The sequence below is a fragment of the Ostrinia furnacalis genome, unplaced genomic scaffold (genome assembly GCF_004193835.3).
Source record: "Ostrinia furnacalis isolate ACB-3 unplaced genomic scaffold, ASM419383v2 OfSCF4399, whole genome shotgun sequence".
Lineage (NCBI taxonomy): Eukaryota > Metazoa > Arthropoda > Insecta > Lepidoptera > Crambidae > Ostrinia > Ostrinia furnacalis.
This window is the reverse complement of record NW_021134638.1, coordinates 33,358-60,427: the sequence shown is the minus strand read 5'-3', so window position 1 is coordinate 60,427 and position 27,070 is coordinate 33,358. Positions and strand designations below refer to the sequence as shown.

Genomic DNA, 27,070 nt, shown 5'->3' with positions numbered 1-27,070 from the left:
TTTACATTGTTTCAAATGTTATAAACCTGCAGTAGCTGTTGAAACAAATGCCCAATTGCTGTTTACAAACACCGTTGCCATCAATGGACAATGTTTGGGTCGATTGTTTCGAGTGCATTTCTATTGTCGGGGTAGGTTAGGTAGAGGTGTACCCTCGACCGAATGCAGTTGCACCCTGCACCGGCGAGGCGGTGATTGACACACGCGTGTAGCAGGCACGGGGGGCCGCCAGTCGAGCGCCCGCCGCCGCACCGACCGCGCGCACGCAACGCAAACGAAACCGGCCCGGATGACCGAGAACCAGTCGGCATGGCGAGGGCCGTGAGAGCGCCATGTTGAAGCATGCGCAGCGGCCGCCGGCGGCGAACGATGCCGACCACCGCTACCAGAACATGCCACGGCGGCCGCACCACCACCTGCCCCTCAACGTGTCGACCCTAGACTCCTCGAAGCACTCCGTCGGCGGGACCTCGGCCAGCGTCAGCCCCGGCGCGCAGCCGCCGGCGCCGGCGCCGGTGCCGGTCGTGGCGCCGATCCCGGTCGCGTCGCCCCCCAAGATTGCCAATGGAACCGCTCCCGGGCTGCCGGCCAGCCGCCCGGCGCCCGCGCGGAGTCGGAGCACGCGCGCCGCCACGGAGGAGGCACTGACTTCGCTCGCTCTGCTGTGCCTCGTCAGCCTCCTCCTGGCACTCCTGGCGCTCCTGTTCCTCCTCAAGATCTCCGCGCCCGCCACGACGGCTCCCGAGGAGTTCGCTGTAGTGTACGAAGTGACGTTAGCATTGTGTGCGTTGACGCTCTCGCTGAACTTATGCTGTCTTCTCGTGTGTGCGATACAGTTCCTGTTCGCCGTGAAGTTGGTGCACTCCCCGTCAGCGCCGAACGGACGGTGAGTGATGGGACCTGCCGGGCTCGGGCCGCGTCGGCTGCTCGCCACCGGGCCGCGTTAACCGTTAAGAATGCTTTAAAACTGGTTTACAGATTTCTTTAAATGCGAAGACTAGCTTGTGCATACAATATTATCTATATCTGAGGTAAGCACTAAAGCTTAAGACGATGCTTTCGCCTCCGAAATTCCGAAGCCCGAAGGCTTATCTCAATTCAGGTTATCGCTTACCCAACGCATAACTGTATGAAAACGTGAGGCGAGTTGTTTTCCCATTCTAATTTAATATTTCGTCGGGCTTAACAGTTATATCGGCATTCTTGGTGTATGCCATCAATGATTTCGAGTTGAAGTCACAGGTTTGTGGACGAAATTGGGGGTTTATTGGGTGCGTAGCGGCAGGTGCTAACGGTCCCGAGCGGCGGTTAGTTGTGAATGGTTTGATAAAAAACGTTGTGTTCAACGGTTGATAACTCGCTGGCGTCGGCAGGCTTATTGTTATCGTTAGTTTTTCGAATCACATTAACGTGAAACGTCTTAATAACGTCTTGGACGCTATGAACGTCTTCACGGTTCTTGGTCACGGCTCTACATTGCATAATTTCGTTTATTTACGCGCTGGTATCATATTTCACAGTGATTACTTTTTAGCATAATTGTTGCCTCTAGTTTCGCTCTATCTTTTAAAATAAATCGCAATCGAAGCATAACATAATGGTTGTTAGGTAGATTGACCTCTCTACATTTTTTCACACTACACTTTTACATACTACTGCATAAGCTATAAAATCCTTCGTCATTTACAATATTTACAACAGTTATTGTGTTTCTGTGATCAATTTCCAATTATTATTTCGAATTACATAGCTTAGCTCTCTTCTACGAGTAGTTCAACCGGTACTAGTACTACCGTCTTCCGCGTACACTCTATCTATTCTATATGAATGTATATTTGTGACCGCATATCTCAGAGAGCACTAGAACGCATTTCCACGCTACTTATAGGTTAAGACGGTGACAAAACAAAATACACCTATGTTGCTATGACTTCAACAATATACTTACGTACCTACATACGGTTCATTTAAAACAGTAGATTCAGCTTAAAGACATACATATACAACATTTTGTTGCCCAAATATTCGATGAATTCACAGATTTTTTTTTTCTATCATTATCATACATTCTAAACGCTTCTGAAACAGTGTGCACGAATCACCTTAAATTGACGAGTTACGACTATCCCTAACAATCCTATAATTTGTTTCCAAATCGAAATTCTATCACTTTCATGTTTTTGCGACTCTACCATTTTTTATCATCGAGTTTTAACTCATTATTATCAAAGGTCCAATCTGACTCAACACTTACATAAAAATAATTCATTAGGCACATAAATAAACAAAACTAAAAGAGTCTAGTATAGTCTGAAACTTACGCAATTAAATTTTAAAACATTCGTATCTAAAGAATACGTATACTTAGTTGTCTTTATCTTTTTATTTCATTCAATTGTCTAGAAAAAAATTCATTCGAACATAACACAGCTCACCCAAGTAACATTTTACTCCATTTAAGAGTTCACATTTAGTTCCAATGTGTACTTAAAGCATTAGTACAGTTCACTCGTGATGTATAAGCTGTATTATTGCAATTAATTACACCTATACCTGTCTAAGGGACTTATAGGAGTGTAGACTAGTGTAGAGTTATACTTTTATACGATTGTTGGTGTTATAATACTCTAACAACTATCTTTTAGTCAGCCATCTGACTAAGAGCACTATAGGAGGGTAGAGATACGGCAACCGCTGTTAAACGGCCTACTTGTACGATGTTATAGAGCTAGCATTTTAATAGAACACACGTGGTCATTTATAAAGCCAAAGGCTGTTATGTTTACTTGTTTTAGACTGTTATACAGCTAGTAGCTGTAGTAGGACTTGTTTGTGATAATTAAAATAACCTTTTTTTACTATCTGTACAAAAGTGTTTCAATGGTTCGCATGTACACTGTAGGCTGTTAAAAGGACTATATGTGTTGTCCATTAACATCAATAGCAGTTTATTTGTCCACAAGTACTACTCTTATTTGCTTTAAGCTGAAAATGAATGTGAATGTGATATTCTATTACACTTTTCCCCAAGCCTGTTTTTAGTTGTATTTATGGTGGTTCTGTACATGATGCAGAGGAAAATATTATGCCTGAACCTGAAAGTTCCCTTCAAAATATACAGATATCAGAGTGTGATGATTGCAGTTCTAGTGATAGTGAATACAATTTTGATTTAGACAATTATTTAACCTTTAGCAAAAAAATAAGAACATGGGCTATTGAAAATCGTATTCCTCATTCCGCTTTGAATAAATTGTCAAGCATAATAAACGAATTTAAACCGGGAACACTACCGTCTGATGCTTTAGGTATTCATACTTGACTATTAGTACCTGGGCTAGGCGATTTAACGGACATTAATAATTTTTATTGCGGATCTCTAAAATTTCAGTATTTGAAAGAATTAAAGATACACAATTGACCTGAACTAGGTACATCTTAAAGCTGTACATAAGTTCACATTAGAATAAATTTATAGACATTAGCGCTGTAGTGGTACAAATGTGGAACTTAATATAGATAACAGCATTCTAACAGAACACATGTGAACCTAATATACGCTCACCGCATTAAATTGGAGTTATAACAGTTCACATAGCCGTATTTCATTTCCACCATTTTGTTCTACATAACCTAAAATATTTACCAAATAAATCTCCAAAATTAATGCAGATTTATCACAAAATTCGCAGATAGAGCGATTGAGTTTTGGTTTCATGTTATAATTAATTACCGTAGTATAATTATAATGCCAATACAATATCAAAAACTGAAAATTGTAGATTTCCTCTCAGCCAGTTTTAAATATTTTAAAATGAATATCGCGTTTTTACAGAGGCGCGTAAATATTTTAGCTGTAAATATGTATACATTTCACGATAAAGTTGCATTCCCAATGGCATTAACATTATTAAGTATTTAAAACCCGTGTTATTATTTGCATAAATGATTATCCGCCCGAGTTGTTTCCCTCTTGGCACTCACGTACAAATACCAAACTAATATTAAAATATGGAAATAATTTAAGACACACGTGAACTTTAGGTAGCATTGGAGTACTTTTGTCGGACTTTATAACTTTGAAAGCTGTGCATTTAGCCACTTGTTACTCTTTATTGTCCTCACGTACGTTGTATGGTTCACACTGCGTCCCATATAGTGCCGTAAGTCAGCCTTAAGTACGATGTTACTACTTAAACTGCTATTATAATGCTATTATACTGCTAATGTACAGCCATAGTGAACTTAAAGCTGTCTAATTTGTGCCCAAACTGGTTCTATAAAAGCATTATAGCAAGCTATACAGCTCGTATACAGCTGACATACACAGCTTGTGGAGTACATGTGAACGACTATTGAACTCTTAAATGGAGTAAAATGTTACTTGGGCAGTAAGAAACTGGTTTCAAACATATTTATAGTTCGCTTTGACCTTTGGGTTTGCAAATTGATCCTATCATTAGTCACATAATATTATGGACAAGTCACCGTAAAATTTTGAATACCGTTAGTTTATAATCTGACGTAGTTAACCTAATCCACTGATAGTTTTCAACCTCACGCGTTATATTATTAACTGATGGAGTTCACAATAAGTTAACATAACTATTAATTGTCCCGATGTAGAGAATAGTCGTAGTACCTACTGTGTATTTTTCGTCACATTTTTAAAACGCATTTGAATGGATTGATTTTACCGATTAAAACAGCTTTTACAGAATTTTTAAACCGAAAGAGAGAGGTATCTCTAGTGTGTTCTTATATTACCTACAATCATAAGTGAGAAGTACTAACTACTGATAAAGTAACTTAAAATTTTGTTTACATTTTAAACATGTAGGAACGTAACTTAAACAACACGAAAATTTTTAAAACTGTTTCTGATAACTGACTCAATTTAATTAAAACTGAACGTGAATATTTGAATACTGATTCAGCAGGAAACAAATCGTTACTGGAATTCACAAAAAACTTAATAAGAAAAAAAACGCCGACATTCAACTAATTCTTTTGAGTTGAAACTCGTTTCAAAACTAGATCTGAGTTCGTAATTTACAGAAAATCTTTGAGCAGGTGTAGTATGAGTGAAGCGAAGACAGGTCTATAGACGATGTACATTTAAAGCATGAGAATGTAGTATTCATCGATTCTTCTTTTTGCTTTTGTGAATACAGTTACGTAAGTCACAACACAATGTATGCAGCTACATTGAGAATACCTACTGGATGACTTGAACGCACTAAAGGTGGTGAAAGGTAAGCTCTAAGTGCGTTAAACCCAATAAAACTTACGTGCGAAGAATATAATAAAATTAAAATTGTTCCTTATGGAAATTTAGATGCATTTGATGTAAACAAACCGACTGCAGTATTTAATGCGAGCAATGACACCAAAAATAAACCAACGGACGCGTTATACATTTTTGATGTTGACGTTTAGAAATACGCAACTGTGCATGTTATGTTTTTATGTAAATAAATAATATTGCAATCAGGAAGAGTTAGAGTTACTGTGAATGCATAAACAATGTTACGAGAATTTAAAATTCCATGAAACAGTCGTTATATCATTTGGAAGCCAACGCTGTTCGTTCTACTATTACTTACATATTAAGTAAGACGAAATAGCTTCAGAATGTAGAATAGAATGATATTAATTATTCGTGGTTTCCTGACTTTAGTCTTTTTTAGACTTTAGTGAATTCAGATTTAGACAGAATCGGTCTCAGTCTACTTGTTGCTCGGCCGATACCAAATCGATGTAATTATTTTTTTTATCCACAACGAGGAAGCTCTTGGCCTGCATCTCACCTGATGGTAAGTGATGATTAGGCCGAAGGTGGAAGCGAGCTTCACCCGGAATCCTCAACCACGGAGGAACTGGCTATCTTACCTCTAACTGCCGGAACACAACAATGCTGTTAACATTGTTGTTATGGCGACAGACTTAGGCAAGATGGTGGTAGCTAGCCAGGCGGACTTAGAATAAGCCCTACCACCAACCAAACCGAACAGAAAAATCTGCCCCCACTGGGAATCGAACCCGGGACCTCTGCGTCTGAAGCAGGTGGTCTTACCATACCACAGAGGCGGTTAAATGTGCGCTCTTTCATACATCTCCATACTGACTGACAGCCCGACCCAACTATCGGCCAACTAAAAGTCGGTGGTCTGCGCCTAGCTAGGCTTAGTTCATATTCTTCTTCTTTTCGTGTCGACAACAAACCTTCACAGTGTCGGCCCAAAACTCCGCCACAAGAGTGGCGTTGTCAGCCTGCAGCACTCATCAAATCCTCCTGAGTGCAGTAGTTCGTATTAAAGTGCTAAGATTCCAATCTTGTTACAGATTTGCAACAAGCATGTGCTATTTTCCAAGGCTTGTTTTATTACGGGGATGGGAACTGTTGTGCAACGTTAGCTTTAAATATGCATTGTTGATTGTTGTTACTTATTGTTTGTATGTGAAGACTAAAGAGTTGTATCGCGGTCAATATTGTGGTTGTCATGAGCCTTTTTCTTGGGTTTGTAATTTAATATCTTTAGCAAGGCTTCGTTAAAAGGTACCTAGACTACCAAGACATTGTTTTAAGCACTGCTGTATAGCATTATCATATGAAAATTGTTAATATTAGGTCCTTACCTATGAAATTAGCGTTTTTTTCTTCAATTAGATACCTACTATGTATTTCCATTTATATTAAAGCTATGGCTATCGCTCTTTGTATATTTAAAATTTGGTTGTAAGAGCTTTTTACGTATTTTTTTTTTAATATTTTTTTAACTAGAATTTAATGTTTGAAGATATATCGACTTAGTAAAGTCCGTTTCTGTTATAAAAATATTTTTTCACGGATATAAATTTTCAAAAAACTTCTTTGAGGATCCTGTAGCTGAATGTTGTTTCGATCTACCCACAAAACATAAAATTTAGTATGAAGTATGGAAATGATATTTTAACATTGGTTTAAAATGACATCAACGCGGTATAACTTGTGTTTGAGAGTGTTGTCTCAAAAAGACGTAACGCCTGCATTCACAAACGATGCTTGCTTCAGTGAAACAGCAAATCGAACGCACAGCGTTGAATAGAGCTCTGTGATTGGTTCGTGTGTCACCCAATGCGTCCACGCTGTGAGATCTCATAGTAATGTTTGTGAATACGGGCGTAAATATGTTTTGTACTTATAAAGCTCAGAGGGGCAACTTTCAGATATACGATTGCTTTCTCACTCAGCCAGAATCGTTCGGGAGACTTGTGGCACAACTTGTACGTATACCGCGCATAGTGATCTCTTAAGGAACCGGTTAAATATTTGCCGCGGCCTCGCCGTTCATTCAACACGTTTGAGCTTGTGTATGCGTCACTTGAGTTCGTAATTAATGGATGATGCCATGTTTGATTGTTAATATTAATAAATCTGACAGACTGGTATTTTAAATTCTCGGTAATAAGGTGAACCTAATTGCTAGGAGGTATTTTAATGGCAAAGCTGGTAAAGAATTCATTGTTATGTAGATACTTACATTTACATGACAATCAAAAATAATAAATTGAAAATGGCGAATAGAGATTAATGAACCTACCTATCTAGCAATAAAGTCAAATAACTAGTTAATACTTAGAGCGAGAGAGATATTGTCAATCAGAGTTTTCTTCTTGCTCTACATGGTGATGTGAAATGTAAAAATGTAGGAATCCAAATAAGTACCTATTAATTGTCCCCAGTCATCAATATTAACACTTGGTAGTTACTTGTGGTTGGGTAAGGCTTCCTCCAATCCATAATATTATAAAGTTCAATCCTCGCTTAATAGAAAGCCAAGTTTTTTGAAGATAGACTAGTTTTTCAAGCAATTAATATTATGGGTCCTACCTCTATTTACTACTACTTCATACTTTATTGGTTTCACAACATGTTTGAGTACCAATCGACCTATTTCACCATTTTACATACAGTTTTAACCCAAATCTTTCGCACCATAAGCTTTAAAATTGACTCGCTCGCGCAGTTCCCGATTGTACAGACAGAATATTATATTATCAGATTATATTGTTTTGTTGGAAAGTGGCCTCAATTACAACTCCTTTATGATCCCATGATGTTTAACTGGAATGCCGTTGTCTGTACAACAGCGTTGCCAGACGTCCCGATTTTGGCGGGACGTCCCGATTTTTTAATCAAATTTAAATGTCCCGCGCGGGACAGGCTCGGTCCCGCTTTTCGGAGAGAGACACTCACTTCACCAGAGCCCCGATTATCAAAACAGCTGACGTCAACTGTTTTGACCAATCCGTATCGCAGAATCGAAGAAGCGCGTCTGTATTGGAGACGTTAAAATTAGCGTAATCGGGGCACTGACTATTGTTTGAAACGCCATATTATTCTAAAGAATAAAACTTTTTTAATTTCGATTTTTGTTATTTTTTTTCTTTTTTTATTCTAAAGACGAATTAAACGATAGAGTAAATCTGATTTAAAAAATTATTTTTTTGTTAAAATACATTTTCTATGGCTAATTTTGCTATCTATTGTCACGTAAACGTAATTTTATGTCAAATAAAAAGACGAATATTTGAAAACCTTGATTATATTATACGTTTTTTTACTATGTCCCGCTTCTGACGGAAGAATCCCGCTATTTTCACTCAAAAAGTACCTAAGTCCCGACTTGGCGAAAAAAAAAACTGGCAACGCTGCTGTACAATTCTCTAGCGAATTACAATCTACCTGCTTTCCCTGAAGGTCGTATAACAATGACTTACATCCTTGAGGTATTCGTCTGCAGTTTTTTGTATCATGACTAACGCACATATTTGTCTAAAGAAATAATCGTCTCGCTCGAAATAAAACCTTTTCGTGGGTCTAATAAGGATCCTTGGATCAGATAACTACACTCAAATAAAAAGAAGGTATTTAAACTTCCTTGTTCACATTAATTGGTCAACTCATACCACTCTATTATATTAGGAGTATGTTGGTTGGCCTGAATTTTTTTTTTCGTTATAGAATTTAATTGTAGAGAATATTATGATATTATACGTAGAAATAAACTAGCCTGAATTAATATTGTATCTATGCAAGAGTTATTTATCCTAAGATAGGATTCCTACCAAAGATAGAGATTTGTCGTAATATTTTGTGNCAAAAGATTTCAAAGTAAAATAAGAATTTTAGTTAAAATTAAAATTGTCTCTACCTATAGCGGAGAATAATGTTGTGGCAGGCCTTTGTTCAAACGTTCATAGCAAATGTTGTGATAGGGATAGAGACATGCGATTTTTGGTTTTACAAAGATAATACGATAGAGAATAATAAAAAGTAATAAAAACCACCTGTTATAGGGGCATTTTTTGGATAAATTTATAAAATAACAAAAAAAACACGAATTTTAAAGCAGATTTTTTTCAAAAAGTATCATTTTTTATTATTTTTTGGCATTTTTTGTGTATTTTATGTATTTTTTAGTATCGCCTGTTATTTAGCATTATTATTGTTTTTATTTCATCAGGATATACCGCTTAGTTTAAAAGTTATTACGTTTTCTTTACAATAAGTAACTGGAAGAAAAAAAATTCTATAAAAAATTAAAAAAAAATCTCAAAAAATTTTTGACCTCTTTTTTGTCGATAAAAATAGGTCTAGTTTCATCTATTTGCATATGTACACTTTAACGTGACTCACACTGTATATCCTAAATTATTTGCCAAAACATTTTGCACACCCTTAATCTTTTTGAAAGGGTTAAATTTTTTGCATAATAATATGGCTAGAGAAAAATATATTATGTAGAGAACGAATGTAAACATTCTCTAACAAATGATTTAATTTGATCACAAATGGATGTTACAATCTGCGTGGGACTCCTTCATTAAGACATGGACCTATAAAAAAAGTCGGACGGATTCTCATCAACAAAATACTGTGACATTAGGATACACCAGCTTGCCTGTACGTACAGGCCGGCACGCACACATTCACACCCTGATACACCACTTCGAGTGCAAACTTCACACAGTTGACACATTTAAGCAGCGAAAAAACAACACGAATACGACATGTCTTGTGTGATGAAATTGTGTAAAAACCGTTCTGATCGAACAAACAAAAATTAAGGAATCACATTTCACAGGCAAAATAATAATCCAATCACTTATTTCCCGACATTAAAATATTGAAATTAATTGAAATCAAACGTCATTCACTCGAAAAAATAATACGTCAAAGACCAGTGTTCTCAGTTATTTACGTGGGAAAATTACCCGAAATATGGGAAATTAATAATAATTTTAGGACTTTTTAGTTATTTATTACGCATACTATGGAAATAAAATAATTTATCATAATAATTGTGTTTTAATGGGATATATTTTCATAGGCAAATTTGATCCTTCCCAAAAATGTGGAACTGCGAAATTCAAATTTTCTTACATTGATTGCAAGTCAGTGTCAGGTTGTATGTTAAAAAAAATCTATCAGAGATAATAATAATATATTGATGATGCATAAGATTATGATTATAATGTACACAAGATTCGTAATTTGTAACTGCGTGAATCATTTTTGATCAACATTATGTACATACCCTGACACACTGACTTGCAAACAATGTAAGAAAATTTGAACATTGAAAATTTCGCGCCTACCTCAACGCATACACCTTTCATCCTTTTAAAATGGCACGGAATAATTCTGTCGACATTTCCAAGTAACATCTGCCGATCTATGTTTTTCTTAAAATAAATGGGTAAAATGTTTTGGCTAACATGGCATCCCTAAATTCACTCACACAATAGACAAACGCCAAAATTTTGCGTCACAGTTTTGTTGTAGCGCGAGTTCCGTCCGACTTTTTTTATAGGTCCATGCATTAAGATATCAATCTCCGTGTTTCGTAACTGCTATCATCTGCCATACAAATTGGAACATTCTTTGTAGAGCCTGTCTTTTTCTTACATGTTCCGAAAGAAAGGGAGGCAGGAATGCCTTTTAGTTGCTTTGATGCTATTTCTGGGCAAATGTATGAGCAAAAAATCATTTGGTATGCTATTGTAACGGGCTTATACGACTCAGATTTAGACGCAAAGGTCCGATTAAAAAAAACATGCAGATTACAAAGCATAACTCCATCAAATGTCATTGTACATTTTTTTTGGAACATGAACGTAGTTTGAATGTTTATATTTTCAGGCTGTTGACTGCCAGTCACTCTACATATTTCTTTTTATTACGTACTTCAGTCAGCATTGATTTAATTATAACCTTTAACTACTTGTATGGTTTCCATGCATACACATTGACTTATTCAAAGCCTTCTGTTGTACCTCTGTATTTGCCTTTGCTTGTATGTATTTAGATAAATGTATGTGTTTTTTTCTAATTTTGCTACTTTTTTACTGTGATTACTTATGCTTTGCATGTATAAGTAGGTTAGATATTCCTACTACTATTTTTAATAGTAAGGTAGGTAGGCTTCTTGAAATGTTGACCTACCTTAGTTAGGTGTTCGTCGTCTCGTACCTATAACTTAGTTAAGATTACCTAGTTAACGCGATTTACATAATGTTTATGTAAATGGATCGACAAGGTTTTCCTACGCGTTAATTTTCAATGACACTACTTTTAATAGAAATAACATTGTTCATATTTTGTATAAAACCTACGTTTCACAACTTGTTTTTATTAACATTAAGTAATTGCTGATAGAGACAGTTTCTATTAATGATTATTAAGTGCGTTGAAGTTGAAATTCTTTAATTGTCATTAAAATATTTTAACTTCAAATTATTATGACCTAGTTACATTCTAAAATTAAATGTACATTGCACATATTTGTCAAGATGCTTAACGTCTTTATCATCGCTAGCACGAATACGGCCAAGGTATTGGCTTTGCTAACAATGTCTTCAAGGATCTCTCATTTCTAAGTTGCTATGAAACTGTGGACATAATTTTTACCAGCTGCTGCCTGTAACTTGCCACTGCTGGATGACGTAGTCCACTTAGAGCACCCGCCCAAATAGCACCCGCACGAATAGAACTTGGCCTAGTCCACGAAGAGCACTTATCGATATCGGAATTTGTAGATTTCATATTTTTACATTTTTATCCACGAGAAAGAACAAAATATCGATAGGTGCTTCGAGGCCAGGTGCTATTCGTGCGGGTGTTTTAAGTGGACTACGTTTGCTGGACACAGGTCTTCAGAAAAAGCGCCGTTTTACTGTCTTCCGCATTTCGCATTTGGTTTCTGGCAGCGACTTTTCGCAAGTAGACACACCACTTCTGGAGGTCTATTCCACTTTGATCACCTGGATTAGATCACCCAGAAAGTGGACTTAAGTCGGCACTTTAACAGTCCTTTGATCACCCATGGATGATCACCTAGATCTAATCCAGGTGATCTAAGTGGAATAGACCCTTTTTCAGGGTTTTGTTTCTTGATAAACTCGTACAAAAGGTAAAATACGAGTACCTAAGTACAGTTACATTTTCATGATCACTTGAGAAATGATGGATTCTCCGCGCAAAATACCATTTTAAGCTCTTTTTACTAGAATGGTCGCCTTTATCCTTTTTCAGTTACGTCTTCGCTGTTTAGGTAGGTACTTACTGTTTACACAGTTTATTGCTGTAGTCTCAAATTATACAATTAGATATGAGGTTTTCCATTATGCATTATTCTAAAAATGCTTCTTGCAATGGCTTCGCCTTCGGTACGTCACAAAATCCGAGATCAATACCTCATCTAGCAAAATGACTACCCCACAGAAAAATGTCGGAATGTCAAACTAAAGAAGCAAAGTTGACACTAGCTCGTGGGCGGCGCGGGGTCACTGGGCAAAACTAGCTTGCCCACGCGCAGTCTTTGCCCGTTAATGGGCATTTTGCATAACACATCGATGGTTTGCTTTATATGGTAGATAGAGACCTCGCGGTTGTAGAGTTTATCTTATCTAAAGTATCTTGTGTAAGTATAGCTACTCCTATTGCATCTTTGAAATCTCTTGTATTTTCCGCTCCAGTGATTCCGTTACGGTGTTTACAATTGTCACTTTGTCACCACCCCGGTGGCAAAGTTAAAAGGGGTGGATGGGAATAAAGGTGACTGACGCCCGTATTCACAAAAAATACTATGATGTCTCACAGGGCACGTAGACGCACAGGGTCCCACACGAACCAATCATAGAGCTCTATTCAACGCTGTGCGTTCGATTTGCTGCTTCACTTAAGCAAGCATCGTTTGTGAATACGGGCGTGAGATTCTTGCGCTGCTTCTCAGCACTGGCCCATTTATTGTCCTGAAGCAGTGGTAGGGTTAATACTGGGACGTGTAAAAGCCAATTTGCAAAAATAAACGAGTTTTATGACTTTTGTCACTCTCAGTCACTAAGTCCAGCGCATAACTGAGAGGTATGGGAGCGGTACGGAAGGGACTTGATGACGTTACAGAGCATTCAAAGCTGAAAGAAATCGAAGTCTCGCTGACGTTTGAAGAAGCATAAACTATCATCCCAAGCTGCTTCTATACTTCAAGCACTGACTCATTTATTTATTTATTTTATTTTAATTACACAGGTTTTTTACCTTATTACGTAATTAAATACTTAGTTATGTAACAATAAACATAATAACAACATCTTTAAAGACTAAAGAGAACACTGCTCACAAAAGGATTGGCAAGTTGATTGGCTCATTTGAGCGCTAGACCACGGCTAGACTCTAAGTGTCTGCTTTCGCCGTAACCAAGAGTGGTTATTAAGCTTAACTCGTCACGGTGGTCACCTGACACCTCTTTTCCGCTCTGGTTGCTTTGGTCATCTGGTCTGGACAGTAGCTGGTCTCTGCCACGGTTGGGGAGCTGTTTAACACGCTATTATTGTGAGCCCAAAGCTGGAACCACTCTTACGAGTATGTTGATGATATCAGTTTACCATTACCGTAGTAAGAGCGGTTTCGCACTAGTGAAAAAAAAAATTTTTTCTTTCTTTCACGTAGGTACGTTCCGATACGAACACGTGAAAATACGGTCTGGAGTCGTCGTATAACCGTCGTATAAATATTTGTTGTAGTTTACCTGCTAGATTCAATTTCCGACATACGATTTGACTAGATAGGTATAGCGTTTTTAACTTAGTAGCTAAGTGTCTGAAGTATGGGAGCGGCCTGTGGGTCTAGACAAAGTGCAAATTATAATCGCAAACTAGTCGATAAGTGGTCGAAAAGCCCCTTTTTTGTATGGAGTTTTGACGGATTCGATTTTCGATTCGATCAAAAAGTGCGTTTTGTCTAGGGGGGCAGGAGGGGTGACATTGACAGATTATGAAGTGACAGAACTTACAAATCTGTGGGTCTAGACAAAGTGCAAATTATAATCGATCAAAAAGTGCGTTTTGTGGGGGGCTGCCCCCCTAGACAAAACGCACTTTTTGATCGAATCGAAAATCGAATCCGTCAAAACTCCATACAAAAAAGGGGCTTTTCGACCACTTTTCGACTGGTTTGCGATTATAATTTGCACTTTGTCTTGACCCACTGAAGTCTCGCTGACGTTTGACCGTCACAAAACAACCTCCACGTCACGCTTCCATATCTCAGGCACTGATTCGGTTAATACTTTTCTAGATCCATATTTTAACGGATTTGGCTTGGACGTAGTGCGAAACCGCTTTACCTTGACAGGATAGCAAACCTACAAAAAATGTTGAATGTTGAGATGTTTTTGTTGAATGTGTAGGGCCAAACGCGCCCTGGAGACCCGGCCTATGTCATGATACTCATAATGGATGGCATTAGAAGTCTGGTTAATTCGTATAACAATTAGGTATAATCCAACCATTGTTTATCTTCTATTTTCATCCACTAATCGTAATGTGCATTCTAATTAACAATGGCCGCAACAATACCATGGCACGTGTTAGGCTTATGTTAACTATTTATAAACTTGAGTGATCATGAATCACCTATGGATAACGGTAATGGTTATGAGGGAACAATCTCAACACTGATGAAGTCAAGAGGTTTGTTCATAACGCGCTTCCTTGCTGGTTTAACAGTTTAACTTTAGAGCAGCAAAAATAAAATATTGGGTGAACCTCTTTTTTTCTTTTTACCTATCTGCGATCAGCCAGCTGCTTTTATCAGATTGGATTGCCAGTTTTGGTTCTGGACAGCCAGTGATGTGTCATCTCGATTCTTTTACAAAAAAGTTCAATATTCAAATTGATGCTAACTATTCGCTTTATTCTGAGCTTAAATGTAGAGTTCTTAGAATTTAGATGGGATGCAGCAAGTAGATTTTCATGACGCTGAAGTCTTTGTTTGTAAGCTTTACAAGACTTTTCTGGGTAAACAAGAATAACCCTCTTTTCTGGGCTTGGCGTTTGTAATACGATTCACGATGGGATCATAAGTATTAAAATATCCAAAAATACTTAACAATCAAATAAGACACAAATCTAAAAATTCGTAAGTATGCGTAAATCTTCAAAGGATGAGGCAAATAAATTAGACATGATTGTATTTAAAACCAAAACTTACGTAGAAATAGTGAAAATCTCTAAATTACACACACCGATCGTGACTGTTAGGTACTTTAATTGCGCTATATTTGGAACTTTTGGGAGTTTGCTTGCTTGCTAAATTGCTTGTTAATACAAGCAATTTTGGGTCGTTAGATTCTGCCGAGGAATTTTATAATCGTTTGGGAGGTGAAAAAATTGAAAATTGATAACTGGTAGGTCAGATGACCTAAAATATTTATTTATTAATCTACCAAACGAATTGATGCGGCACAAACAATTTGAGATAATACTTATACCATGATAAAAAGAAAGATATAGCTGTATCAACATAAAACTATCTCTACAAATATGGATGATGGATTTGATTATAGGAGTATAAACTCTGTTTCTCTTTGCTTAAAGTAGATTGTTGTTTTTCATCCGATTGATGCCCGGATATAATCGGGACATTCATTCACTAGGGCGACCTTGGTCAAGGACATTTTTCTTTTTTTTCACGGCGTCGGGGAACAGGAATTTATGGTGCGTGTGTGATCTGTTTCGAATGGTTTTTTCTTCTTTTTTTGGCGGTATTTTGTTTAGCTGCATCTTTTTTATACACGTGTAAGTTTTTTTATTTATTGAGGAAATGTAGTAAAAGATCTATCGCTTTCTACCATTTCTTAGGAGAAATTTCACCCAAAAAGTTGCTTTTGCAGTAGATTACATTTTGTAGGTATTATCCAGTAACTAGTGGAATTTATATCTAGAAAGTGATAACATTTAAGTGTTTTTCGTAATACATACGACGGAATACATAAGCAAGCATACTTTTGCGAAATTCGATCGTCTCGCAATGCGTTTTCACATAAACTCAGCTAATTTTATATGAAAGTTGAGACATAAAATTCTTTAAGCCAGCCGCTGAAGTGAAACCAGATTTCGGTAGGTACATACTTTTAATGCAATATTCGGATTTTAATCTGTAAATAATATTTAATGCACTTTTGAACAGCTTCAATAATTTCAGAAAGTAGCTGGGTACCTACGTAGTACCTACTTAATGTAAAAGTTTTCATAATTCCTAAGAGTTAGGTACCTATTACTATGTATGATCCATCAGGGACAAAAAACTCTACATTTACAGCCTATTTTCAACCAAAATGTTGTCCCAAAGTGGTGCCTAGGTACGGACGACAGTCTTATCTCGCTGTAATACAGGCTATTAAGCAACAAAAATGTATAGGTTGATGTGCTGTCGACTCTACATAAAAAATAGGATCTTTTTAATTTTAATCCAAACCTTACTAGCCCACTGACCATAAATCGCGGCACAGTTAAGACTGATTTCAGAACATATCGTGAAACAAAACTTCACAATGGCGGCCGTTCCCGCCTTTAGCCCGCGTGACACGCAAAACAAAATCTCACGGTTTGGAGCGAACGAGGAATGTTCACGATTGCTTTAGCTCTGCCCAGCGGTTTCAAAACTGGCCTTTTTCATTCAGGGGGCTGCAAGAAATTAAAGTCATAAAATAATAATGAGATTCGGATACATTCAGAATCAGAATTCGTAGCGTTTCTCACAAATCCTTTAAAAGTAGGCAAGTTTTCTATCATGATCATGAACTAATACAAAAATCAAAGACATATAAAATTAAGCTTAATTTAACATTAGTTAAGTAATTAAATAACGTTAAATGTTGATGAATTGACGAGATAGTGTTTTCTTATTATCATCCTAAGTTCGTGAAATAATATTGTTTGTACCTACCTACCAAATTATTATGTGCTTTACCAAACCATACTATGTCAAGACAAGATGTTATGTCTGCAAAATACAACGAAATGCAAGACTCTCTGCAGTTTGCGTTCTTAGGAAAGTTTGGAAAGCAGTGTCACAACTATAGTACGTACCTGTTGCTTGGAATTCGTTGTATAGAGTAGCGACGGAGAGTAAAACCGGTCGAGTCAGCTGGCCTTACGAATAAGGCGCGACGCGGCGAAGCCCGCTGATAACATAATCTTATCCTAGAGTATTTCATCGCGCATTGTTTGCATACATGCATTGCTGGTTGTTCTAATGGTTAAATGAATTCTTTAACCTTCGCTCTAGACCTTATATTTCAGAACATAAAACTCGTGATAGCACAAAATACCTAAGTACCTATTTCATACGAGTAAAAAGGTATTCCCAAGAAAATATTTATAGATTGGATAGACTCTACATTCATCGGGCAGCATAGAAAGCATTGGGGGAGGCCTATGTTCAGCAGTGGACGTCCTATGGCTGAGACGTGGCTGAGATGATGATGATGAGACTACGTTTCCACAAATCTAAACTCTGTAACGTCCAAAAGTTTCAATTTGAACTCCTTTCAGGAAAGGACGTCAAATACAGAGTTTAGACACGGTAATAAGTAGGTACTAAGTATTACCGTGGTTTAGATTTGTAGTCATGTAGTAAAATTTAAAGGAGGAATCTATTAAGTAAGTAGGGTAGCGAAACTCGCTAAAAGCTTAGAATGAGGGTTTTCGCGATTAAAAAATCCGCCAGATGGCAATACGTAGACGCGAGGTCCAAATGCTGCATGATTGGTTATTTTTGACATGACATTGACAGATATGTCAAAATCCACCAATCATGCAGCATTTGGACCTCCCGTCTACGTATTGCCATCTGGCGGATTTTTCAATCGCGAAAACCCTCATTATCTTACGTCCGCCTGAGTGGCTTGATGCTGTGGAGGAATATTTTTCCTCTATTCGTGTATGACACTGAATAGGTATGAAAATTTTTAATTATATAATACGCTAAAGGGGGATTTTCAGTTTGTAACAAAAACTGTGGAAAATTGAAATTATCTTAAATACTTACATATTACAGAAATAAAATGACACGTGGCGTGTAAAGAATTAAGCAGTTATCATAAAATATACTTTGAAATGTTAAACTCGTTATTTCTTCAAGATCCGATCACCAGACCTTGAATCGTTTTTGGCAATGCATGAGCAGTTCTCAAACTTGAAAGTCGACTTAGAGCGACCAATTGGCCTACAGACCCAAAGGATTAACATATTGTTTTGGCAAACGGTCTCAGATTAGTGGTATGATTACTTACATAAGTATAATTTGTACGCGGAAGAGCGTGTGGGTTTGTATTATTTTAAATGGCCAGTGAAGTAACTATATTTGTTTTAACCTAATGCCACTGCTGTAGGAGCATTAGGAGCATTTCATCGACTGTACGCGATATAAATCCAAAAACATCAATGCAAGTTCCGTAATTTTTGTTACTATCCTTATTTGGAGTCAAATGACACGATGATATTCGTCTACATCGCCTAGCAATGGTAGAGTTAGAGTCCACCATTTCATAGTCCATTGCACTTGTTCCAAAGTCTTGCAGTTGTTGAACACGTGTTCCCGTACGATCTAACTGCAAATGTAAGTTTGCAGTGTGGTATCAAAAGTATCAATGCATGGTATGGTAGAGCAGTATTCTTTACTCATGTGGCAGTATCAAAGAGTTCGTGGCACCCAAAGCAGCCAAAAAGTTCGCAATATGTCTTTGTTACGATTGGAATAAGGTTGTGTTGTCAATTTTTTGGTCCTTTTAGTTGTCACTACAATAAATTAAGTAATTTTCGGATTTTTATCAATGGAAAGTACAGTCAACAGCACATGAGTATGATTATTTTTTTTTGCAAAATCACACCTAATACAAAAATATAAGAGCCACGATGCTAAGCATGGTGTCCCGTTGCCTCCATAACCTATCCCTATTTTTACTGCAATGCAACGAACTGTAACGGACAGGTGTAGAACCGTTGACACAACTGTCTCTTTGCCAACGGTTTTTATAACTATGCCAGAGGTCGCAGGTTCGTTCCCCACGCAATACAAACATTTATTGCATTAGCTTTAGCATCATTTTGATTTTTGTAATTTTATAATACGTATGTCACTAAAAATTGATTACCTACTTTCTACAAACGATCTCAAAAAGTTGCAAACTTTAGCAGTAAAATAATAAGGCAGAGTTGTACCATCTTACTTTAACTTTAACAAACGTGAAAAGTCTGTCACACTCCATACAAAAAACACCAGTTAAAATAAGGTGGTGCAACTTAATCTAAGGCTGAGTTGTACCACCTAACTTTGACCGTAACTACACTCGGCATCAAATAAATCGCACCTCCCGCGACAAGCACTTATCAAACGTATGCATCCCCACTTCCCACCAACGTTGGTACCATTTGAAAGCCTAGTTCTAAACTTCATTTCATTAAAGGAAAGGTTTTTACCCCAAAAATGTGTCTTTACAAGGATCCAGAGTCACTTCTTCAAAAAATAGGTAGTTACGCTATAGCCATTTTTTATGTCTATAAAACTGTTAAGTTGAGATTAATCGCTATCCATCTGTTAAAGAGGACACGTGAGATCTTTATTTGGTTTTATAACCATGAAAATTGGTCTAATTGATCCCAGAGGTGAGCCCATAGTGAGGTCTATTTTCAAGTCACATTTATGGTAAATGTTAATAATTTATTTAGAAATGAAATGTATTTTTCTTTAAGGATATTTATTGGGCTTTCAAATAACACCAATATTGTTGGGGTACCATGATTGTGTCAGAAGAAAATCTTTAAAGTTCGCGTCGCGGAAGGTGCGGTTTATTTGATGTTGAGTGTATAACGATAACCGGTGTTTTTTGTATGGAGTTTGGATGAGTTTGGTGCAACCCAACCTAAGTGTAGATAGACAACTTTTAACTCCCGACTGTTAACTAAGTATCGCTCGATAAAACCAACGAAGATGTTATTACTGCACATCCGTCGGATCGGAACTGCTAACGTGAAACGTTAAACGTCGGATGTGTGAGGTTTACCCGACGATATCATATTGCTATGAGTCCGCCTAAGCGCACGCCTCCAGAGTTTACTTTAGCTTAATGCCATAGAAATTAGTAGTTTACACTGTTGGCTTGAAAAATCTTGAAAAATTCGTAATAATAAATAAATAAATAAATAATTATTTATTTCAATCACTACTAATAATAATAATAATACTGCTTTTCATGAACTTTCAAGGAAAACTATAACGGTTAATATACATCAGTTAGTTTAAGAGTAATAGTTATTTGACTCATGTATTTTAAAATTTCTTAACCAGTAAAAAATCCTTAGAAGAAAAATATGAAAAGTTACTTTAGATGAAGTAATTGCATGCTTCTGAAATATATTGTGGTAACGACGGATAACTACGGAACCCTACACTGCGCGTGGCACGACACGCACTTGGCCAATTTTTTTATTAAAATTGGAATAAGGTTGTGTTGTCGACTTTTTGGCCACTTTAGGTGTCACAAACTATTTGACGCTGACTGTTCAAGAGAAAAACTAAATTACCCGTACGTAACACTACATAGACCTATGACCACATGCAACACAATTTGTATATTATTATTAAATTAGGTACACAAAAATCAAGTAGGTATCGGGAATTCCAATGTGGTCAAATCACTCCATTTCAAAGACATCCCTTTTAGTAAGGAATAGGGCACCTCCAACCAATTTAGTGCACGCAAGGGCCTCTATTAGGTCTAATAGGGTATAGTATCTAATTAGATATCTTTTGACTTTTCAATCATATATGGATGAAAATTCTCGCTCTATTGAAAGACACGTATTAAAATATGTTGTGCATGTGATCGCAAGGAAATAATTTATCTAAGATCATTAAGCCTTGATCACACGTACCGAGTAAACTGGCAAGACAGTAAAATGTTTACTCGGTCGAGACAGTGAGCGAGTCACATACTCGAGCGCTCGGCCGAGCACTCGGCGTATTGTACATACACATCGAGTACTCGGCCGAAAGCACTGTCTCGCCCGTTTGCTCGTTACCTGTGATCAAGGCATTATACTAATCATAGAACAATCGCAGATGCTATACTTCAGAACGTGGTCATTGCTATTAAGCCCTATCTTTATGATAAGATCAGAAAAATACGTGACTAGAGGTAGACTACACCTCATGAGCTAGTTTACCAAAGAAACTAGACTTGTTTAATAAACTTAAATGACATGTTTTGATGAGTTATCCATCCATTCTTGCACGCCATTAGGATTTTTTAACATCCTAACTTTAAAGTTATAAAACATTTTTTTCTGTCGAGTAAGTTAGTCAAATTACTCAAATCGCGCGAGTATTGGAATTCGCAGTGTTTCTTCTAACTTTAAATCTCTACTAAAGTGGTGAAGTGTCTTCTATTAGTGCCTTTTTGCTTTTCTTTTTTAGTTTCTCTTAAAAGTTTTTCTTAAAAGGCAATCGGTAACTTGTTTTTCACTCGAGAAAAGAACGAACCCGGCATAATTTTTATCTTATTTATATCTCTAACAATAATAAAGTACGTACCTAGTTGTGGTTCAATTAGTAATAATTACTGTTTGTTTATTTTCAGATCAAACAAATACCTCCAGAAGTCAGCGATCACCCGCGTGTGCGCCGTCGGAGGCTTCTTTATATCAATACCAGTATTTTTAACAGGTCAGTGTTTTACTTAATTGCTTTAATTTATTTATTTATTTAAAGACTTTATTGCACATACATAAGAATGATCCGTACCTACACAAAGGCGAGCTTAATGCCATGTGGCATTCTCTCCCAGCTGACCTTAAGCAAAACAGAATTATTATAAAAACTAGCGGCCGCCCGCGACTTCGTACGCGTGGATCCCGTTTTACCCCCTTCTATCTTACGCGGTTCAGATTTTTTCATACAAATGTTTTTTCGCGCTTACTCCCGTTCTCGTGGGAATTTCGGGAATTCCTTTCTTAGTGCACCTCTACGGTACCTACCTAAGCTACGTTCCTTCCAAATTTCAAGTGCCTACGTTTAGCCGTTTAGGCTGTGCGTTGATCTGTCAGTCAGTCAGTTTCTCCTTTTATATATTTAGATACATATAGCCTCACAACACAACTAAATCAAACTAACCGTGCACCTCGCTGGAATGCGACTCTCCCTCGCATTCACTCGTACACTTTCCTGCATTCGCACTGTTCCGTACCAGAGCATCAATGTGACGTCACCGCTGCCAGGTGCGCAGTTAACTCAATCAGGTGTAATAATCTGAATGAGCGAGGACAGAAGACCCATCAAATGATGGCTCTATTGTAGTTGGACTCACTATTTGGCGCCACTAGTGAGTGACAGGAATGAACTCGCCAGTGACGCCAACTGGTGATAGTAAATGAAGTCACGATAGCCGAACGGTGAAAGTCTCAGATTGGCCGACTCGACATCCGAGGAGAGCGGGTTCGAATCCCGCCGCCGATTATTGTGGTGAACCCACTCGTAACACAAGCATATTAGCTTAGTACAAGAGGGGTAACGGAACTTGTCTTTGATATTAGAAACGAATAGGTCTATATTATTTTAGACGACTATTTTAGACGTAGCGTGGGCAGGCCTCCAACTAGGTGGACCGACGATCTGGTAAAGGTCGCGGGAAGAGCCTGGATGCGGGCAGCGCAGGACCGTTCATTATGGAAAACCTTGGGGGAGACCTTTATCCAGCAGTGAACGTCTTGGCTGAAACGAACGAAAGAACGAACGGGACTTGTCTTTGATATTAGAAACGAATAGATCTATTTTACTAAAAACCCTTTTTCTCTTTTGACGTGAGGTCAACCCATTATGTTACCATCTTCCACCTTAAAAGCAAATAAATAATTCATTTTCATTTACACCTTCCAGGCATAATCCTGTACACCTTCATCCAGTTCCACTCAACGCCGGCGATCGTGACGTCAGTGTTTATCGGAGTGGGAATAGTCTTCTGCGGCTGCGCGATGGTGCACAACGTGTTCGTGTGGCAGAAAGAGAAGACGAACCTAGTCAAAGCTCTTCGCACGCAAGAGCTGGCTGCCGCGCCGAACCTCAACACGTCGAATGGCGTGTTACTGGGCAACGGACATCTGAACAACACTGGGCTTGGCAATCTGAGCTTCCACAGCATGGCTGGGGCGCCGTATACGCATCCTATAACGCTGCTGCAGCAAGGAGGGCCTTATATTATTAGGTGAGTGTTGAAACGCTTCAAACTCGAATGGGGAACATGAAAAAAGCGTCTCCCACGCTACTGATAGGCAGTGACTAGAGGAAAAGAGGGCTTCTTGGAGCCTTATGACCAGCGGTAGGCTGACTATGGGGAATCTCGAGTTTCCATGGCATGGCTGGGGCGCCGTATACGCATCCTATAACGCTGCTGCAGCAAGGAGGGCCTTATATTATTAGGTGAGTGTTGAAACCATAGAGATATAGAGAGATGCCAACTAATGCGCTGAGTTCGAAACTCAGTGTCGCATTAGAAATTCACACACACGAAGTAATCAAAGTATGTGCTCATTATCAACTGCGATATTAGTACTACGCAAGCAATGTAAACTGTTTACATTATTGCTGTCACGAGCAAGCAATGTGTTCTGTTTTTGGGCATATTGATGCGACACCGGCCACGCCCCCTTGTCACATCTCCCTTTAGTTTCTGTGATCTGTGGTTATAACGCTTGAAACTCGAACGGGGAACATGTCGGAAAAGAGCGTCTCACACGCTACTGCTAGGGCAATGACTAGAGGAAAATAGCGCTCCTTGGGGGCTTATGACCAGCAGTAGGCTGACTATGGCGGATATGATGATTGATGAGTCAATTGACCAATACTTGGCTGGGGAATCTGAACATGGCTGGGGCACCCTATACTCATCCTATAACGCTCAGCAAGGAGGGTCTTATATTATTAGGTGAGTTGTAACGCTTGAAACTAGAATGGGAAACATGTTCCCCATTCTTGCTTGCAACTACCTTAGCAGTAGCTACTGCTAGGGCAGTGACGGAGGAAAAGAGCGTTTCTTGGGGCTTAGCTTATGTCCAACAGTAGGCTGCCAATGGCGGATATTATGATGATGATGAGAAGTCATATCTCCAATAAGGCTTAAGAAAAATAAATGCATTGACTGTTCAAATAATGAAACGATCAGTTCAATTAATTTCAAACTACGTGCAAAATCTGAAACTATACAAGTGGAGGCATATAATGGCAAATAGATGATCATTGTTGTCATAAAAAGCATGATAACAAATAGAACTGTTACTTACTATTTTTCTTACTAGATCAATAGAAAACTTACCTACGTCTTCTTCTTTATAAAGGGCGTTGATTCGATTTAATTTCCTCCAAAATTAGTACATTTTTTTTCTCATGTCTGTTCTTTTTCTTTCCAGGCCACCAACCAGCACGCCGCCGGGCGAAGGCGCCGCCACCCCAGGTGTGCCGCCCGCCACCATTGACCTCAGCCACGACACGCATGAACTCAGCACGCTAGTGTGAACTCTATTACTAACGGAATAGAACCTACGCTGTGCGCAAAAACTAACGTTGCAACAATGGGACTTAGCGCGTTGAATTCGGCACGCTAGAGTGAAATTTACTGCAGCGGAATAGAAACTACGTTGAGCGCAAATACAAACGTTGCTTCGACCGAAAAGTACTTCTTTTAGCGCGTTATGTTGTGACCTTTATTGTTAAACGTATAAAACCTACGCTGTGCGCAAATACCAACGTTGCTTTCGAACCACAGTGTTTTACTAGCGCGTTAATATGACCTTTACTGCAAACGGAATTGTGAACTCGCTGTGCGCAAAAAAAACTGCATCTAAACCAAACCGCGGTATTCAGGTAAAACTTCGAAATATAAATGTCAGCTGCAAAATGCACCTTATTAGAACCAATTAAAGCATATGACAGAGTGTTAGGACCACTTTACGAAAGTATTGTATGTCCTTTCCCGGGACTTAAACTATCTCTACACGAAAATTCGTCAAAATCGGTTAAGTGGTTTAGGAGTAAAAGCCTAACAGACAGACATGCAGAGTTACTTTCGCATTTATAATATTAAAAATTAAAAAAAAAGCCTTTTCAAATTGGTTCACATGTTATTAACTTTTTGACAGCGATAATGACAGTAAAGTAACCTTTATCGACATATGCTCGGGCAGTTAAATATAGCTCTAATTCTATGGAAATTAAGTCAAAATTTGACTGTCCGCTAGCAAAACGAATCGTTTATGAATAAGCAAACGAGAAGAAAACTTTAAATTGTATGATTTTCAAATGAAGCATACTTTTTGCACCGACATGTTCAAAATTGGACTTTAACGATTAGGCACATACGGTTTATATGATACGAGATACTGTAGTAACTTCTGCAATGCATAGCTGACGGTGTTTTCCATTGTTTTGTACAAACTATACAAACACTATGAAAAACTGTGTCGGCTAAGTAAGCTAAACGACTTTCCCTTTCACTTGCTCGCACACCTTTGGGGCCATCCATAAAGTACGTCACACGAATTTCATGATTTTTTGAGCCCCCCCCCGTCCTTGTCACAGGTGGTCACATTTCTGAGACCCCCCCCCCCCCCTAGTGTGACGTCACATGTTTTGCAATTTTACATCGAAAAATTATTAAATTAAAACAGCAGTCCGAAATTAGTTTTATTCCCATTTAAATTAAGTGTTTTTTTTATGAAATCAACATTATATCAAATATTTGAAACAATTGAAATGTGATGTCACGAAACTTAAGACCCCTCCCACCCCTTGTCACACCATGTCACACTTTGTCGACCCCCTCCCCCCCACTTAACGTGTGACGTACTTTATGGATGACCCCTTTCCGCCGCGTTCGCCCCGTCCGTACCAGACCGTCGATGTGACGTCACGGCTGCTATATGTGCAGTTAACTCGACCGGGTCTGACTCTCGGACTGTCTTTTCGCGATACAGATTCTAGATTCACAGCAAGCCTACCTAATAGGCTAGTTTCCTAAAAAAATTTTTTTAGTCCGTCATGTTTAATATCAAAAAATATTGGACACATATATTTTTATTTGTCAATCTAACAAATAATTACATACTTATGGTGCGTTGAAGTTCCGCACGACGTCACAACGTGCGGCACTTTTATGCACGCATTGACGTCACGGGCCTCTTCTTATGAACTTTGGCGCGCTTTATCTCTTTAAATTTTCATTAGTTTGAAAAAGTGAAAAATACGTGTAGAGTATTTTTTGATAAGTTAACTGACGGACTAATTAAAACTCTTGCTTTTTGACCCAGGAAACATCCCTATTCAATAAATAATCTGAGGTTTGCGATCTATTCTTATAAACTCAAAAACTAGATGTTATTTGCCACATAAAATCCCGAGAAAAATACTTTTCTTATCAAACAAATCGCACCGACCGTGTGTGCCGAATAAATAAAATCGATAATGTATTTGTATATTTTGCTAGATGTAAATATTGTTAGTCCATTCATGTTATGAATAAACTTGCCATGTTTTATGAATCTGTTAATACAGGATGACCCAAAAACAATGGATAACACTGCAACTTTTGATACGCCTCATGATCTAAGCTTATATAAAATTTTGATCTTACCTTACCTGTTATAAATTTTAGTTGCTCTCATGCAATTCAACAAACTAGTTAAAAAGAATTAA

At 38.0% G+C, this 27,070-nt stretch overlaps 1 protein-coding gene across 1 annotated transcript; it reads left to right on the top strand.

Annotated features, from left to right (window-relative positions):
- The first annotated feature begins 110 nt into the window (after positions 1-110).
- Positions 111-25,958, top strand: LOC114359476 (uncharacterized). The gene is made up of 4 exons (XM_028313897.1): positions 111-886; positions 21,969-22,054; positions 23,264-23,588; positions 24,790-25,958. Exons 1-4 carry the CDS (start codon positions 333-335, stop codon positions 24,893-24,895), a joined length of 1,071 nt encoding a protein of 356 aa, XP_028169698.1. The 5' UTR covers positions 111-332; the 3' UTR covers positions 24,896-25,958.
- Positions 25,959-27,070: the final 1,112 nt, after the last annotated feature.